This window comes from Rhododendron vialii, chromosome 11a, assembly GCF_030253575.1.
Source record: "Rhododendron vialii isolate Sample 1 chromosome 11a, ASM3025357v1".
NCBI lineage: Eukaryota > Viridiplantae > Streptophyta > Magnoliopsida > Ericales > Ericaceae > Rhododendron > Rhododendron vialii.
The window spans coordinates 11554629-11571819 of NC_080567.1; the positions used below are offsets into that span (position 1 = coordinate 11554629).

General features: G+C 40.0%; 2 protein-coding genes and 1 long non-coding RNA gene across 3 annotated transcripts; all 3 read right to left on the minus strand.

Annotated features, from left to right (window-relative positions):
- Positions 1–2987: 2987 nt before the first annotated feature.
- LOC131306864 (uncharacterized) lies at positions 2988–6764 on the minus strand. The gene is made up of 6 exons (XM_058333293.1): positions 6486–6764; positions 6130–6333; positions 5954–6043; positions 5743–5856; positions 5164–5601; positions 2988–3276 (listed from the first exon to the last, which is right to left on the minus strand). Exons 1-6 carry the CDS (start codon positions 6762–6764, stop codon positions 3262–3264), a joined length of 1140 nt encoding a protein of 379 aa, XP_058189276.1. The 3' UTR covers positions 2988–3261.
- A 124-nt stretch (positions 6765–6888) lies between these two features.
- Positions 6889–16884, minus strand: LOC131308519 (uncharacterized). The gene is made up of 4 exons (XR_009194459.1): positions 16043–16884; positions 14089–14130; positions 8238–9081; positions 6889–6995 (listed from the first exon to the last, which is right to left on the minus strand). It is a non-coding gene; the product is annotated as an uncharacterized LOC131308519 (long non-coding RNA).
- Positions 10316–14082, minus strand: LOC131308518 (uncharacterized). Its single transcript, XM_058335458.1, has 2 exons — positions 10829–14082; positions 10316–10732 (listed from the first exon to the last, which is right to left on the minus strand). The coding sequence occupies exons 1-2, from the start codon at positions 11908–11910 to the stop codon at positions 10456–10458; spliced, it is 1359 nt and encodes a 452-aa protein (XP_058191441.1). The 5' UTR covers positions 11911–14082; the 3' UTR covers positions 10316–10455.
- Positions 16885–17191: the final 307 nt, after the last annotated feature.

Consider the following 17191-nt stretch of genomic DNA (forward strand, 5'->3'; position numbering starts at 1 on the left):
CGATCGTCCCGAGCTTCATACTCTTCGGAGAGTTGGTTAACCACTAATTGGGAGTCGCTGTAAACCACAAGTTCTTCAATGCCAATGGCGTCGGCGGTCTTGAGTCCGGAGATTAATGCTTCATATTCGGCCTCGTTGTTGGAGGCTGGGAAGTTAATGGAGATTGAGCTTTCATGCAGGACACCGGAGGGTGAGAGGAGAACGATGCCTGCACCGGCGCCTCGGCTGTTGGAAGCGCCATCGACGTACATTTTCCAAACGTCTCCATGAAAAAGCTGCCATGCAGTGCTTGGGTTGGTCTGCAGTAATGCCTCGGTGCTCGGGGTGGGAGCCGAAGCGGTTGTAATGGACGGTGTGAGCTCGGCGATGAAGTCGGCAAGCACCTGAGCTTTTATTGCTGTCCGAGGCTGAAAATGGATTTTGAAATTGGCAAGCTCAACGGCCCACTATGAGATTCGGTTGGAGAGGTCGGCCTTCCAGAGAAAAGATTTGAGGGGGAACTCGGTCAGGACGATGACGCGATGCGACTGGAAGTACAAGGCAAGCTTTCAGGAGGCTGAGATGAGGGCGAGCACGAGCTTCTCTAGGGGGAGGTAACGCGTCTCGACGGGAGTCATGGTTTTGCTGGAGTAATAAATTGGCTGGTGCTCCCGGCCCTCCTGTCGGACGAGCACCGAGCTTACAGCGTGCGGAGAGACAGCTAGGTAGAGGAACAAGTCCTCCTAGTTTTGAGGAGTGACGAGGAGTGGGGCCGCGGAAAGATACCCCTTTAGTCGTTGGAGGGCTCGGTCACAGTCTTCCGTCCAATTGAAGCTTCGTCGGCTGCCCTTTAGGAGTGCGAAGAAGGGCTGACATTTGTCCGAAGAACGACTTATAAATCGATTGAGGGCTGCAGCCATGCCGGTTAGACGCTGAACATCGTGCTTGTTGTGGGGAGCCGAGAGCTGATCAATGGCGCGAATCTGGGAAGGATCCGCTTCAATACCGCGTCAGGAGACGAGGTGGCCAAGAAATTTGCCGAAGCTAACACCGAAGACACATTTCTCGGCATTGAGGCGGAGCTTGTGGTTCTTGAGTAGCTCAAAGACTTCGGCGAGGTGAGTGAGATGATCACCGGCGCGCAAACTTTTGACCACCATGTCATCAATGTACGCCAGCATAGTATCGCCTAGTAATCGCTCAAACATCTTGGTTATCATTCGCTGGAAAGTTGCCCCGGCATTTTTTAGACCGAAGGGCATGACAAGGTAATCGAAGATCCCATGGGGGGTAATGAAGGTGGTGTTCTTGATGTCGCCTTCGCTCATGGCAATCTGGTGATAGCCTCGGTACGCATCCAAGAAGCTGAGTCGCTCGTGGCCGGAGGTGGCGTCGACGACCTGGTCGATACGGGGAAGAGGAAAGAAGTCCTTTGGGCAGGCGTCGTTGAGGTTTGAGTAGTCGACGCAGACACGCCATTTGCCATTCTTCTTATTGACTACGACGATGTTAGCCAACCACTTGGGGTACTGGACCTCTCTGATTGCCCCAGCGTTTAGGAGTCGGTTGACTTCTTCAATGACGGCCTCGGAGTGGATAGGAGAGGACCGTCGTGCCTTCTGTACGACTGGTCGTTTGGCTTTGTCGATGTTGAGCTCGTGGCAGATGAAAGAGGGGTCGAGCCCCGGCATCTCATAGGGGGTCCAGGCGAACACTTCAATGTTTCGGTTGAGAAAAGCTACCGTCTCATTCCGATCAGTATCACTAAGTGAGGAACTGACAAGGAAGAAGCGGGAGCCGTCCTCGGTGATTGGGATGGTGGCCACGTCTTTAACGGTTTTGTCGTCGGGGGATCTACCGACGTCTTCCAAAACTGGGGCTTCGGGGGCTTCAATGAGATTCACCCGGGAGGTCTGTTTGGTGCTTCGGACGGCGTTGACATAGCACTGCTTGGCAGCGGTCTGGTCTCCGTACAAGTCTTCCCGGTGCCCGTGAGCGCCAATGAAACGTACCACTTGGTGATAAGTAGAGGCAATCGCTTTAAGTTTATGCAGCCAGGTTCGACCGACAATGGCGTTGTAAGGGCTAGGGACGTCGACTACCACAAATTCCATTTGAAGTGTTACCGAGCCGGCACGGATAGGAAGAGTGATCATACCGATGGGCCAGACAGGAGCTCCGTTGAAGCCGATAAGGGGAACTTCGGAGGGACGGAGGTCGGTCTCGGGAATCTTCAGATCCTTGAAAAGAGAGTAATACATGACTTCGGCCGAGCTACCCTGGTCTACGAGGATGCGACAGACGTTGAAATTTCCGATGCGTAGCGTGACCACGAGGGCGTCGTTGTGGGGAAGCTGGACGCGGTCGAGATCCTTCTCGGTAAACGTTATCGTCCATTTGGAACCGTCATCGGTTCTAGGGCGCTTTGGTTCGGGGCCGACTAACATGACATCACTACGCCAAATTAAGCTTTTTGCGGCATTTTATAAATGCCGGTAAAGATAAAATTAATGCCGGTAATAGTACTCCCGGCATTTGTTGACGAAAATAAAAAGTGCCGTCTAGGTAAGTGTCGGTAATACATAAACGGCATTTGTACAAATGCCGGAAATAAAACCGGCGTTTGTTACTAGTTTTACTGGCATTTGTCAAATGCCGGGAAAAGAATTGCCGAATATACATTTATTAACGGCATTTGATACAAATGCCAGAAAAGGTAATATTACCGGCATTTTATTAGTACCGTATTTGTTTATAACTTTTTCCGGCATTTTTTAAAATGCCATTTTTATATCTTGGTATTTTCTTTTCATTGCTTTTTCTTGTATTTGTAAAACGCCGCTAAAATTTTTTTTTTTTGCCAATTTTCATTTTTAATACATAATTTTTTCATTAACAAATTATCCTAACCTAGTACCATTTTTGATAACACATTTCCTGTATACAAAATTATAACTGTCCAAAACAATTTGAAGTTCCACTGCCAAAACCAAAATGCAAATTCCATATATAAGCAAATTGGACATCATAAAAGACAATCTCAAAGCAACAAAAAATAACAATGCTAGGCATAGAATGCCAATGTGAAAATTAAACCCAAAGTTTCAAAATATAAGTTTCAATTGCATGTGTATCTCCAAAAACAAAAGATCATACTAACCAAAGCAACACAAAGACCCAAAATATGCTTTTGGTTGCGAACTCCAAAACAAAAAGAACAAAAACAGTTTTCATTATCTAGAAGATTTCTTGTCATTCCTATTGCATGTCTTCCATGTCCGTCTACGTCCTATCAACCTGCAAATACAAGAAACAATTACACGTTTATACATAGGTGTATGTGTGGGTATCGATCTATATAGTCCACGACATCCTACACAATCAGTAAGTTTAAAGAAACAGGACACAAGCATCAAACATATCCCAGTATAATGGATAAATGCAAGAAACTAAAATTAACCATTTATGATTGAAGCACCAACAAGCCAACGTAGTCGTATGGGACATGTCAAATGTAAAATGGGTAATAAAACAACCTTGAAATGTGGTTGACCCAAGGTGCATTGTGGCCAGTTGGGGTGCCGGGTGAATGTAAGTCCCCTTAAACTCCATTTGGAGTATTTTACAAGCAAAGGCAAATAGACATCTTACACTCTATCATACACCACCTCTAGTGGAGTCCAGCATTAGAGAACGAGTGTATAGGCCTCTTTCCATTGGCAGGCGTGTGTAAAGAGATTGTTTCATAGCATCTAATTGTTATTCTCTTGTAAGAAGCATGGTACAGATATTGGACAAGGACAGGACACGGATTTGCGGACACGTTGGGAGGTGAAAAGCATGGTTATTTTGAGTATCTTCTCCTTTTTGCCTTCCCAAATCTATAATCATAATAGTCAAATTTAAAGGGTTAGCTGGGTCCAAAACCTCTTCACTAACATATTTTCGATAGCCTAAACCACTAACTCTAGGCCGGGACATTATACATGGTAGATTTGGACAAGATTCAAAACCTACGAGAGAACTTCATCGTTAAAAAAAAAAAAAAGCACTGGAAAAAGGTCCAAGTACTTGCATCATGGTTTGTATGAGTAGTCTACATGGTTTCAAGGGAGGTCTATAACGAGGTGATCTATCAACTCCATTTTGAGGGTCGGACTTATGTTGCACTCATCAGGAGTGATTTCTAAATGCTTGACTTGGTAGATAATAATAGTACAAAGTGAAGCACATCACTCGTAACCAATAACTAAATTAACGTCCAAGAAATGAAGGAAAAAGAACAGGTAGCAGGTCTTATGATCACACAAAAGGGGTACCAAAACACAAACGTCAAAATTATGGAAGCATGTCAAGATCACACAAGTCAAATGCCTCAAAACTTTCCAGCCACATAGCATGCTACTAGTAACCTACTGTAAACACATTTACATCATCAATTAGAGTTTTCAAGCAAAAATTCTCACCTTTATTTATTCAATCAGCTATATCCATGAAGCCCGTATGCATCTAATAAAATACAAAAGGATTTCAAAAAACGCTATTCGTAACCTAGCTAATTGAAGTTATTTTATTTTTTTTGAAAACCCTTGGGAGAGGTGTAAGGCCAAAGGTCAATGATGAAAACCCTTTTCAATGTAAAAATTTCCAGCTAATCCTACTGGTGCTGCTAGTACTATAGCAAAAAGGATGGAAACTGCTAAAAAAACTACCCAACAATTATCCTTATGTTTTACTCATGACCAACAAAATTCAACTCCAATTATCTACGTAGAACAACAACAGATACAAACACAGAAACAAAAAGGGACACATTGAATTCTAAACAAAATGGGACACAGCCATCCACACCCAAATCCAATCTATAATTTTTAAGTTCTAATCAACCATGGGTTGACTCAATAATCACATTACAAAGAACATAAGCTTGCCAATAAACTTGCTTCTAAAGTAGACCGCAAAAGATCATTTTACTACCAAACCATCTTCACCTACTTAAATGTATTGTAGCAACCAATTTATAGGCATCTTTCAGAGACTATAAGGCATACTTATTTGGGCTCAAGCTATATATTTTGGCAACAACATAGATCAATCAATATGAGAGGCAGGTGTATTTTCAATCAATAAAATGGCCAACTCTATTCTCATTGCCTCAAAAAGTACCAAGAAACCACAATTTACCTGTCCATTGTGCTCCATTAATGACGCTGTGTGGTCTCCATCCCCATGTCCAGCTCCATTTGGTGGTGGCGGCAAAAGGTGTCCTACACTTTTCATACAAGCTGCCATGGTTGCATATTGGTTCTTCAATTGAGTGATTTCATCACTTACGTCTTTTAGCACCTCTTGTCGCAACTCTGCACGCAACTCAGCACCCAACTCAGCACGCAACTCTGCACCCAACTCAACACGCAACTCCTTACGCAACTGATCCTTGACACGCTGCTCATGAGATTGTGTATATCTGGTCCCAAACACTTGACTCGGACAAGGACCCAGGCCATACGTACACACACGTCCATTCTTATCTGGTTTTAGTACGTTAGTGAATAACTCCTCCCGTAAAGCAGGTGACTCTGAGGACTCAGGAATCTGAGAGGCTCCCTCATTAAGAAGACGCTGAAATAAAAAAAAAAAACCTACCGATAGTAAGTAAAAGAACAAAAGCAAATATTTTATTTGTATAAATAGACATAGAAGAAGCATACCATTAAAATGAATCTAAATAGATACAAAAATGAACCAAGTAAATATACATACTATCGCCAAAGCTGATACTTCATCAACTGGTTGTGCATCTTTCTTCGTATGAGTCTTAATAAATACCTGTATACGATCGGGCTCTACAACTACTCCATCCTTAATCTGTGTCAACTTTATTAGCATACAAAAAACTAAAGTGTTGAGTAACACATTTGACATATAAATGCATTGAATTAAATTTAGTTCTGCACGTTAGTTAGTTAATTACCTCATCCCTTACATGACAATGGCCCTTCCTCCCACTCGTGTGTCCCATTTTCTGTTCGTGTCTGCTTTTATAGTTGGTTTTACTGCGTCTCTATAACAAATAAAATCCAGTATTACTTATCCACGTATGTGTGTTCATATTCATTAGAAAGAGGAAGAAGAACTGATATGCATCACCTTGGCTGTTTTAGTGCCCCAAAATTTCACAAGAACTCTCCATTGATCAGGATCGACCCTATTCAGACAATTCGCCAAACGGTCTTCATCATTATCATATAAGTTATAAGTACTTCTTTTCAGCTCATCTTTCCAATCCTTCCATTTCTTTCCAACGGACATCAAACAATTATGCTTATAAGCATCTGGTGCGGTTGTATTTTCCTACATATAAGTATATTAACAACTAAACACCGACAATATAGTAGCAACAACATTAGCTCAACTGATCAAAATTCAGTCTAAGAAGATAGATTAAAAAACAATAGCAGCAACAACATTAGCCCATAATCTGAATTTTTCCCTATAATAAATACCCTAACCTCTGCCCATATGCGTTCCTTGTATGGATATAGCTCCGGAGCCCTCCAATCAGTAAAAGTTAAGGGTGCTAAAGTTGCATTTCTTGCTAAGATGCCAAGTTGACTTTGTAAGGGACCTGTCGTGTTACCTATCGGTTGGTTGTCTTTATTCAATTTAACTTCTAACTTCGCTCCTGTACCCCAACCAACATATGGACGAGCAAAGCCTCTCCCCTTGGCTCTCCGTTGTTGCGAGTTGGGATCTAGTAAAGAATAATATGGAATAATGAACATAAACAAGTAAATGCAAGTAACTGTATAATTTAATTTCCTTGGCAAGTAAAAGGTTGAACAACCATATATAGTTTTTCTTTTGTACATGTAAATTGAATGTACCTGCTCCAACAAAAGTTCTTAACCCTTCATTGCATTGTTCCAGCGACTGCAAGTTTGAAGTAGTGTGACTGCTCATAGATTGTTGATGTGATTCAAGCTCCACGGCTCTCTCATTTACATGACCTGCCACTTCAATGATTTACCAATAGAAGGAATTATATAAATGTATGTATGTATGTGCCTGTTGGTATTGGAAATGCCCATGCACCATGGCACCATGAGTTATATGTGTTGTGGTTGTTTCTAGTGCATTTTTTTTTTGAAAAGCAAAAACAATTTTATTGATATTAAAGAGAACGGTACAATCCGAGGGAAGGGGGGGGGGGGGGGGGGGGAAAAAGGCATCACAACGAGTGAATGACATCCCAACTATGTTGGCACCCCAAACGCTCAACAATCATTTGCCATCCCAAAATCCCAAAAGATCAACACCCATTAACAATTGTTGGCAAGGTTCCAACCACACAAAGTCTACACCCACAAAATTCCAACGACATACAGATAATAATGGAGCTAGTCGAGACACCATGAGAGAGATAAGGCTCCATATTTTAAGCAAAAACACCTAAGGAGAAGAAAATGCCTGGTATTTGACACCCAGCAAGGATATATGCTAAATGTCTGTACTCCTTCATGATGACAGCAAGAAAATGTAGCATTTACAGCTTCGAGTATGGCAGTAACAACATTATAAAACATCAATAATAACCTCCAGTAATAGCAGCAACAATGTATGTGAGAGATTAAGACTCAAAATGAGTCAAGATCATGCAAGATTGAGCTCCAAATTGCAGAAATGATAGTTACAGTAGGCCACACCCATATAAGATGAAGACATCGACCCAAAATGAGACCGGAGACACCAACCCAAGACACAAGCCCCATCCCAAGATGAAACCAGAGACACCAGCCCAAAAGGACCAAATATGCAAGCCCAAGACACAAACACCAACCCACCCACCCAACCACAGAAAAACCCAAACCAAAACCCAGCCCCAAGATAGCCACCTAGTGCATTTTGATGTTTTTGAGCAGCAATTCTAATACATTTCACTATGGTTCGTGCAACTCTCCATTTTCCCTCCTCTCCTCCCATTCTAATACTCCAGGAGTAAGAAGCTGGATTGACTGGCAGATGGAAAAGTTACAGAAATCAAGTACAAGGACAAAATGATATAGTGCAAGACTTGTATTAGCATGCATTAAAATCAAGAGAAACTATATGGTACTTCCATTAGATCATTTAGGAGTTAATTTAGGTGGTTGTAATGACACAAAATTCAGCAACAATAAACCTACTAACTGTCAAAGTAAGAAGACAATCAGTAAGTTTATTTAAAATTGAAATAAGCTAATTAAACAATTATATACCTTCATCAGATGGTGACTGAAACTCATGATAGTTTGGAGGTAGTTGATTTCCATGCTGGTCTTGACTAATGGTAGGCAAAAGCTGTAATATAGTACTCATAGGTGCAGCCCGACATCGCACTCGCTTTGCTTGCACTTGCGGCTGTGCATGCCATTGCAATTGTGCTGACTGATTTTCATGCTGGTCTTGACTAATGGTAGGCGAAGGCTGCAATGTAGCACTCATGGGTGCAGCCTAATATCGCACTCGCTTTGCTTGCACCTATGGTTGCGCCTGCTCCTGCAACTGTACTTGCTGATTTCCATGTTGGTCTTGATTAATGGTAGACAAAGGCTGCAATATAGCACTCATTGGTCCAGCTGACAATTGTACACGCTTTCTTGTAGTAGCCACCTACATCAAAATTAAAATAATATGATGAATGCAGCAAAGTGAAAATTGCTTAATTGGACGTAGTGTAACAAGGATAAACATTAACCAAAAAAAAATAATAACAACTCTTATTTAATATTCCACACAAACATGCATTACCTTACTCAATCGACCCTCAGAACATTCTTCATCTTCCAAGAAACATTCATCATCTTCGAAGCAAGAACTACTCCCATCCTCACCATTTGCCGGTTGCCAATCCACGTCATCATTAACAACACAATCCGTCTTGTGTCTTCTCTTTCCAGCAGTTGTACTTTTCTTTAAAAACGGATTTGCCAATTGCTTACACCCCAGAGCTTCAATCTTTGCACAGTTCTCTTCAATTAACTTCTTTCTTTTTTCTAAGTAGTTTTTCGTCTCAAGGGCCAATTCCCCAGGCTTGAAAACTATTTTCCCATCCTTAGCCATCTTTTGCAACAATTATTACAATATATTAAGACACTATCAGCAATTCAAAAAGAAATATAGATATGCATGTGACATTAGGAGCACAACACAACATAATAAAAAATTAAATAACTCAGTAGCGTAAAAACTAAAGCATAAAAAAGTAGAAGCAAAAATAAGTACTAGATACAAAAAATTACATGACATATGGTCCCACTTTCTAAGAGTGAAAAAACAAGGAAAACATGGCATCATACCAAAAAAAAACAAAAAACTAATCATCCTTGTTATGATCTTCATCTTCATCATTTTCCTCAAAATCATCGTCATCATCATCATCAGTACAATCCTCCTCCTCATCACTATAATCAACCTCCTCCTCGTCACTATAATCAACCTCCTCCTCATCACTATCTTCTGCACCAACATTATCATAATCGTCACCATCTATATCGTCATCAACTGTTACTCCATCCACATCTGTTCTAACCCAGTTAACATCATTATCAAGAGTATATGTAGCATCATCTAACTGTTGACCACTATAAGGCTCAGCTTGGGGACAAGTTATTTCATCTTCTGTAGATTGTTTTGCATTGATGTCGTATGAGTCTCTAGGAGTCATCTTAACAACGACATGCCAATCTTCGTCAATGGGGTCTTGAACATACCAAACCTGTTGCGCCTGAGATGCAAGGATGAATGGTTCATCTGATGTGCGATTGTGTCTATACAAAAGGTGCCTGAAATTTACAAGTGTGAACTTGTACTCATCTTGCCTCATTCCTACATTGTTATCCACCCAATCGCATTTGAATAGCACAAATTTAAAGTCATTAGAATATCTCAATTCAATGATATCCCTTAAAACTCCATAGAAAATGACCTCTCCTGTAACTGGGCGTTTATCTCTTGAGCTTGCATAACTCTGTGTGTATGCAGTTAACGATACTCCACTGTTTTGAGTTTTCCTCCTCTCCTCACGCTCCTTGGTGTGAAATCGAAACCCGTTTATAATGTACCCAGTATACCTTCTAGCCCATTTGTTCGGTGCTGAAGCTAACACACTCAGTTCATTGGATATGTTCACATTTTTTGTTCGTAGCAAGTCTTGAACCTATATGTTCCAAGCATATATATATGGTTAGAGAAACTTAGTTACTAATACGGCGATCAGAGATATTTGAAATAGTACTACAAATGTTGACAAGACTTACATGATCTCTAAACCAATTAGGAAATTGTTCATTGTGCTTCCTCATAAGATCACGTTCACTTAACCGGTGACTATCATTTCTAAGAACTTGAATGTGTTTCGTGCAATTAAAATGACTAGTCATTACATACGCACTACAGTACTATTGATGAAATGTAGTAACAAGTATAATCGATTTCTTACTCCCGGAATGGGGCTACGACATCAGAATTGGCTAGGACATATCTATGTGCTTGCACCCAAGCAATGTTATCAAGCTCAAACAATTTTCCTTTCCTTAAACCACGACCTCCATGCTCACCATCGTAGTTTCGTATTGGTCGACTTAACTTTGTCTCAACATCATGCAAGTACCGTGCGCAAAATGTTAAGCATTGTTCTGTCAAATAACCTTCTGCAATAGATCCCTCTGGATGGCTCATATTACGCACGTACTTCTTGAGTGTAAGCAAATACCTACGATTAACATAAATTTTTAATTAATGTTGGAAGTTTATTTCTATAATTTTGTTCGTAAATATGCCAACTAGTAGTCTAGTAGTATATACATACCTTTCAATGGGGTACATCCATCGATAATATACTGGTCCAGCGACACTTGCTTGTTCCGCTAAATGAATGGGTAAATGCTCCATTATATCAAAAAATGAAGGTGGAAAAATCTTTTCAAGACGGCAAAGAGTCAATGCAATTTGCTTTTTAAGATCCTCAAAGTCATTTGGATCCATTACTTTGGAGCATAACCGTCTAAAAAAAGTACTCAACTCAATTAAGGCTTCACAAACATGTCTAGGCAATGCCCTCCTTGCAGCCAATGGCGATAGCTGTTGCATAAGAATATGACAATCATGGCTCTTCAACCCTGAAATAGTTGTGTCTTTAAGGTTTACACGGCATGAAATATTAGAGGAGTAGCCGTCAGGGACTTTAACATTTTTCAACACTTTGCAAAATACATGTTTCTGTTCTTTACTCATTGTGAAAGAAGCAGGAGGTAAAAAGACTTTCCCACCAGGCCGTTGTTGAGGATGGAGTGCCGTGCGTATACGCATGACCTTTAGGTCTTGTCGAGCCTTTAGATTGTCCTTTGTTTTCCCCAAAATATTGAGTAGTGTCCCAAGTATGTTTTCCAATACATTCTTCTCAGTATGCATCAGGTCAATATTGTGGCGAATCAAAATATCCACCCAATACTCTAAGTCAAAAAATATACTTCTCTTTTTCCAATTATGTTCTACTCCTTGCTCCATAGTGTTGGCACTTATTCCATCATCAGCATGTACTCGTCTCTTTTTAGGTGCAGTTCTCCCCCTTTCTTCACCCTTCCCAAAATTATTCTGAATGAATTGAACTTGTTTAAAAATATCAGCACCTGACAAATGAAGTGGCCTTGTTCTAGTTTCAATAGTTCCATCAAAAGATATGGCATCTTTCCGAAAGTTATGTCCTTGATCCAAGAAACGTCTATGGCCCATATAGCAATACTTCCTAAAGTTCTTCAACCATAGAGATTGAGTTTCCACATTGCAAGAAGGACAAGCTAGTGCTCCTTTTGTGCTCCAACCAGATAGCATCGCTAACGCTAGAAAATCATTTATAGTTCCCATCAATATTGTCGCTCGCATACGAAACATTTGTTGGGTTGATGCATCAAAAGTAAGCACACCTTCAGTCCACAATTCTTTTTACTCCTCAATCAAAGGCTGCAAGTAGACATCAATATCATTTCCAGGACCATGAGGACCATCAATGACCAAAGCCAAAATGAAAAACGGTTGTTTCATGCACAACCATGGAGGCAAGTTATACGGCATCAACATGACTGGCCACGTGCTATGAGTAATGCTCATTGTTCTAAACGGGTTAAAACCATCATCTGCTAATCCCAATCTCACATTTCGAATGTCTTTCGCAAATTCAGGGTGTTTTTCGTTGAATGTTTTCCAAGCAGGTGTATCAGCAGGGTGCCTCCATTTACCATCATTGGTCCGTCCCTCTGCATGCCATCTCATATGTTTTGATGTTTCCTCTGACATGAAAAGCTTTTGAAGCGCTGGCTTTAAAGGAAAATGCCTTACTTGTTTTGCAGGAATTTGTGTTAGTTTGGCCATTCCATCATCTGAAAAGACAGTAGATTCTTTATACCGTGATGTTCCACATTTTTCGCAGTTGCGCAGCCCCTTTTTATCTTTCCAAAACAACATACAATCCTTGGGACACGCATCAATTTTTTCGTAACTAAAGCCTAAGGCCTCATTAAACTTCTTTGCTTCAGCAAACGACTTGGGCAAGGTTTCACGAACTGGAAATGCTTTTCTCAATAGCGCAACTAGCATATCATATGAGGTATCAGTCCAACCACCAAGCACTTTTATATGCAACAAATGAGTTGTAAAAGAGAGAGCTGTGAATGTCTTACAATTGGGGTACAGCTCACGTTGTGCATCTTCAAGCAACTTAAAAAATTTCTTAGTCTCCTTATCGGGCCCTAACCCCATACATTCAAGTCCTTCACTGTCTCTAATCCCACCATCTTGCCTTGGAACTCCAAATGCATCATGCACCATACCAATCATATCATCTTGAAAATAAGAGCTTTGATTTGCATCCGATTCATTTCTACTAGATGAAGCTAAAGACTCTCCGCGAAGTGTCCATCTTGTATACTTAGTATTGAATCCATTTATAATTAAATGTTCTTTCACGCCACTTCTTGTCCCAAATATAAGGTTCACACATTTCTTGCAAGGACAATATATCTTTGAATCTGGATGCTTTTTATCATACGCAAATTCTATGAACTTTTCTACCCCTTGTATATAGGTAGGGTCTAGCCTATTCCTTATCTCAATCCAGCTCTTATCCATAGGAGTTAACTTAAAGAAACCTAAAATTAATATCGTGTCATAGTATTGGTTATAAATCACAATAAGAATGAAACATGGATGAGAGAGATAAAAATACATTTTGTTGCTGCACAGAAAACGTATAAGTCTTATAAAAATTGCATAGTAATCTCACATCTAACCCCCTATCCCTATATGGGAGAATAATAACAGTAGTTAATTGAACAGTATAGTGTCACCTTTCCTATAGTGTCATGCATAGTGTAAACTTTCCTGTAGTATATCAAACACTGGAGTGCTTTATTAAATTTGCTCTGTGTTGTTGCTACATATCTAACTATTCCAGTTCACAAAATTCTATTTCATGAAGGGCAGAACTCAGAAGATATTATTCACTTGCTCTGAAATTCTTAGGCTAATAATCTACTTAAGATCAATAATGAAGAAAACAATCTGAAGTTCATCAATCAAATATGCCTAGACCATAAAATGCAAAGAAGCCATATCAATGATCAAAGATATTCACAGATTTTATATGCCAATTTGGTTGACTTGGAATCCATGGTTTTCTTTTTTGCTAGTGTGCTTACAGTCAGATAAATAAAACAAAGACTCCAAAGTCAATTTAAGATTAACCAGAAAAAGAATGCAACTTCCACTGTTGAAATCCAGCAACTTACACATTCACGAAACCAACAAAAGTGGGCAGACACTTAGGCAGTTCTTCACAGAGAAAAATGTTCCAGTTGCAAAATAAAATTAAGACAAGGTCAAGTGATCAATGCCCGCAAAAATGACCTGAATTCTTTTTTGGATAACAATGACCTAAATTCTTGTAACCAACCAAACTAGAAAACTTCCATAATTCGAGGGAACGTGAAAAAGAAGTCTGATTGAGATCAGGACACAAATTAATTACACAATTCCTTTATTGTCAATACATATACCAAACTTAGTTGAATGTACATGCTGTTCAGGAATTAGTTCCTTCAGCTAAGAATGAAGATCCTACACAAGACAGGAAAAAATTAGATGAAAAAGGCCAGCAAACAAAAGTAAGAGAATTAGAGAGAACCTTAGTTAAAAGAAAATGTTACTAACACCAATTCCTTTTAAGTATCGACAATGCACAATTGCTAGAAATGCGACATGCTATTATCATTATTATTATTTTCTTGTCATTTTTTCCACTAGGCTTCCCACTTCCCTAGTTTCCTACATCTCTGAAAGACAAAAGGACGATGTACATATTCTGGCCAGAAGGCGAGTGAATTCAAGTTCCATAAACTGGAAAAATGCACAGAATTAAAAAAATGAAAAAGAAAAAAAGTAGGAATGGGGTTCTAGAGAGAGACGGTCTTCCTTCTCTCTAGGATTTCCCTAATCTAGTTCCATGGCAGATGGAGCTATATCCTTCGCGGATGGATTATTTGGGGATCGAAAGGCACATATTCTCAGTCTCTTCAATGACCTAGCGGTGGAAATGCAATCCGCAGATATGTGCGCGGAAGGTCGCGAGGCAATATTCAAGCGTCTTAGCGATGCTGGAAAATCAACCAAGGAATCAACTCCAAGTGACCCCACCAACGGTTCCATTCACATGGCTGATGGGCTAGGTTTCAAAGCTATTGATTCCAACACTTTACGTAGGAAGCAAAGGATAGCCACTGCTTCTACCACCAAATCAGTCCTAAATCTTCTAATTTAGGAATCCATTCACCAAAAGCTCAATCACAGTTGCTTGGGAATCTGTTGTGGTTAGTGTTGAATACCAAGTGCTACCTCCAATTTGTAAGTTTTGTAACGTATTTGGGCATACTTCCCACCAGTACTCCAAGTCTCCAGTGGCTAAGTTTGTAACACATTTGGTTACAGAAACATGGTAGCAGGTTGGAAAAGGAAAAAACAAGGCAATTCTTGATCCTAGTCATGAGAAGGATGAGCCAATTCCACTCACTGTTGGGGGCTAGACTAGTTCAGATATGTCCACGCTTGTTTGAGCGACTCATCATAAAATTTGTCCTAGTCAATCCACCTAGACTAGACTGCTTTCCTGCACATCTCCAGTGCATTAACCATTATCTTTTGAAAACATTAGTGACGCCAAGACCTTACTTTATGACATAGTGTTAGGTTCAATGGCATAGGATAGATCATACTGTTGCCTATAAGGGCCACACAATACTGGAACACTCCTTCAAATGGTCGACAATAGTGCATACGGTATGACAGGACAGAGCTCCCACGAGATTGGGCATGTCACCTTTTGATGTCGTAGGAATCTTATTCTAGTCCCCACAAAAATGCCTAACCTAAGTTTCTTAGCATAATCTTTTATTTAGCGCCTGTTTAGAACCCACGTTCAGCTTTATTTAGGCCATAAGATGTGAGTAGTCCTTAATGCCACTATCATGACTTACATAATGCCTCACCTAACCGACTCAATTGTGCTATTAAGAAAGAGGAGAACGGGAAAAAAAAAGAATGTTTAGCAATAGAAAGGCACAAAATGAAAAGTGAATAATATGAGAAAATTGAACCTTGTATAGCCCAGCTGGAGTATAGTTCTTAATAGGTTATCTTTGTTAAAAATTCTAGTTGCTAATTGACTGCTAATTACTCATAAATAGGAGGCAACCTATGCATTCAGCACGAAATATCTGAAGACAAAAGGGTATCAAATGCAGCTGCATATTTTTCCAGGAGGCCAAGCTACCTTGCATGGTTGGTAACTCATTACAACAACTAGCACATAAACAATCTTAAGTTATAACGAACAATGACAAGACCCATTCCATCAATCAACCAATTTTAATCTAACTAAATCACAATTCAAAACTCATCTGCAAGGAAATTGGGTATGTAACTCTGGCATTGCAGTATGAATCAGCTAAAACTTGTGTAGCAAATGCATACTCACATTCTTTGTTCCATCTTCCTCCCAATTAAGACAAACAATAGCAACAGTATGGGACTTTATGCTTCTCAACAACTTTCCATTCTGCAGCACACAAGGGACATAAAAGTACACATAAGCAACCTTGAAAATCTGTGTGTCTTAGTACAGCTACTATATTTAGCAGTACGTTGAATATAAACAAAGAGAATCATAACGAAGAACGAAAGTGAACTGGGAGTTTATCTTCGAGGGGCACAGTTAAATAAGGAGACTAAAATCATTTGAACTTCTTCATGTCAGACTTTGGGAACACCTTGTTAACAAGAATAAACAGTAACTAATAAAAGAGAGGTTGCTTTTATGGCCATTTCCCATTAATCTTGAGAGTCACTAGCATCTTTTCTTGTCCTAATATTCCACAGTTGTTTATTATAAAAACTAGAAAGACTGAGCAAGGATCAATAAGCATCACTTGAATATTTTCTATCTCTAGAATTTGGTTGATTAGGATGGAAAGTTTTACTACTGTTTAATTTTATTATGGTTCGTTTGGACATTAATGGAAGGAGTTCAGTATAAGATTTGACACTCCATTTTCAATGTTTCATACTCAATTCTTTTCTTTCGACAGTTAAAGAGAGTGTGGGAGACTAATAGCATAGTTTGATAAAGGTTTTCTAAACTATTTGTCTTCTTGTACATTGTCCTCATTGCCATGTTGCAGGGTTAGGACCCTCTTTTGACTGGATGAGTTTCTAACTAAGTTATTGGAAAGAGATCATAATGAACTTAAACTGTAAGGGGCCTAAAGGCAGCAACAAGAGATAATAGTTGGGACATCTGTGATGCATGTGATATCGTGGAGAAAGTTGGGACATCTGTGATGCATGTGAGATCATGGAAAAAGGCTAACAGAGTTTTTATGGTTTTGAGAGAAGGATAATGGATTGGTTCGACAAAATCGGAGCATCTGCTGTTCACCAAAGAGCCAAGAGGTCTTTGAGAGATGTGGCTTGCTTAAATCAGGCCCTTCTGGCCAAAGTAGCCTGGCGAATTCTCAAAAATCTAGGCTCATTGCTTTCTTCTATTTTCTAGGGAAATATTGTTGGAGACCGCAGTTTCTTGATGCAACTGCACCTTCTAACGCATCTGGAGAAGCATTATGTTGGG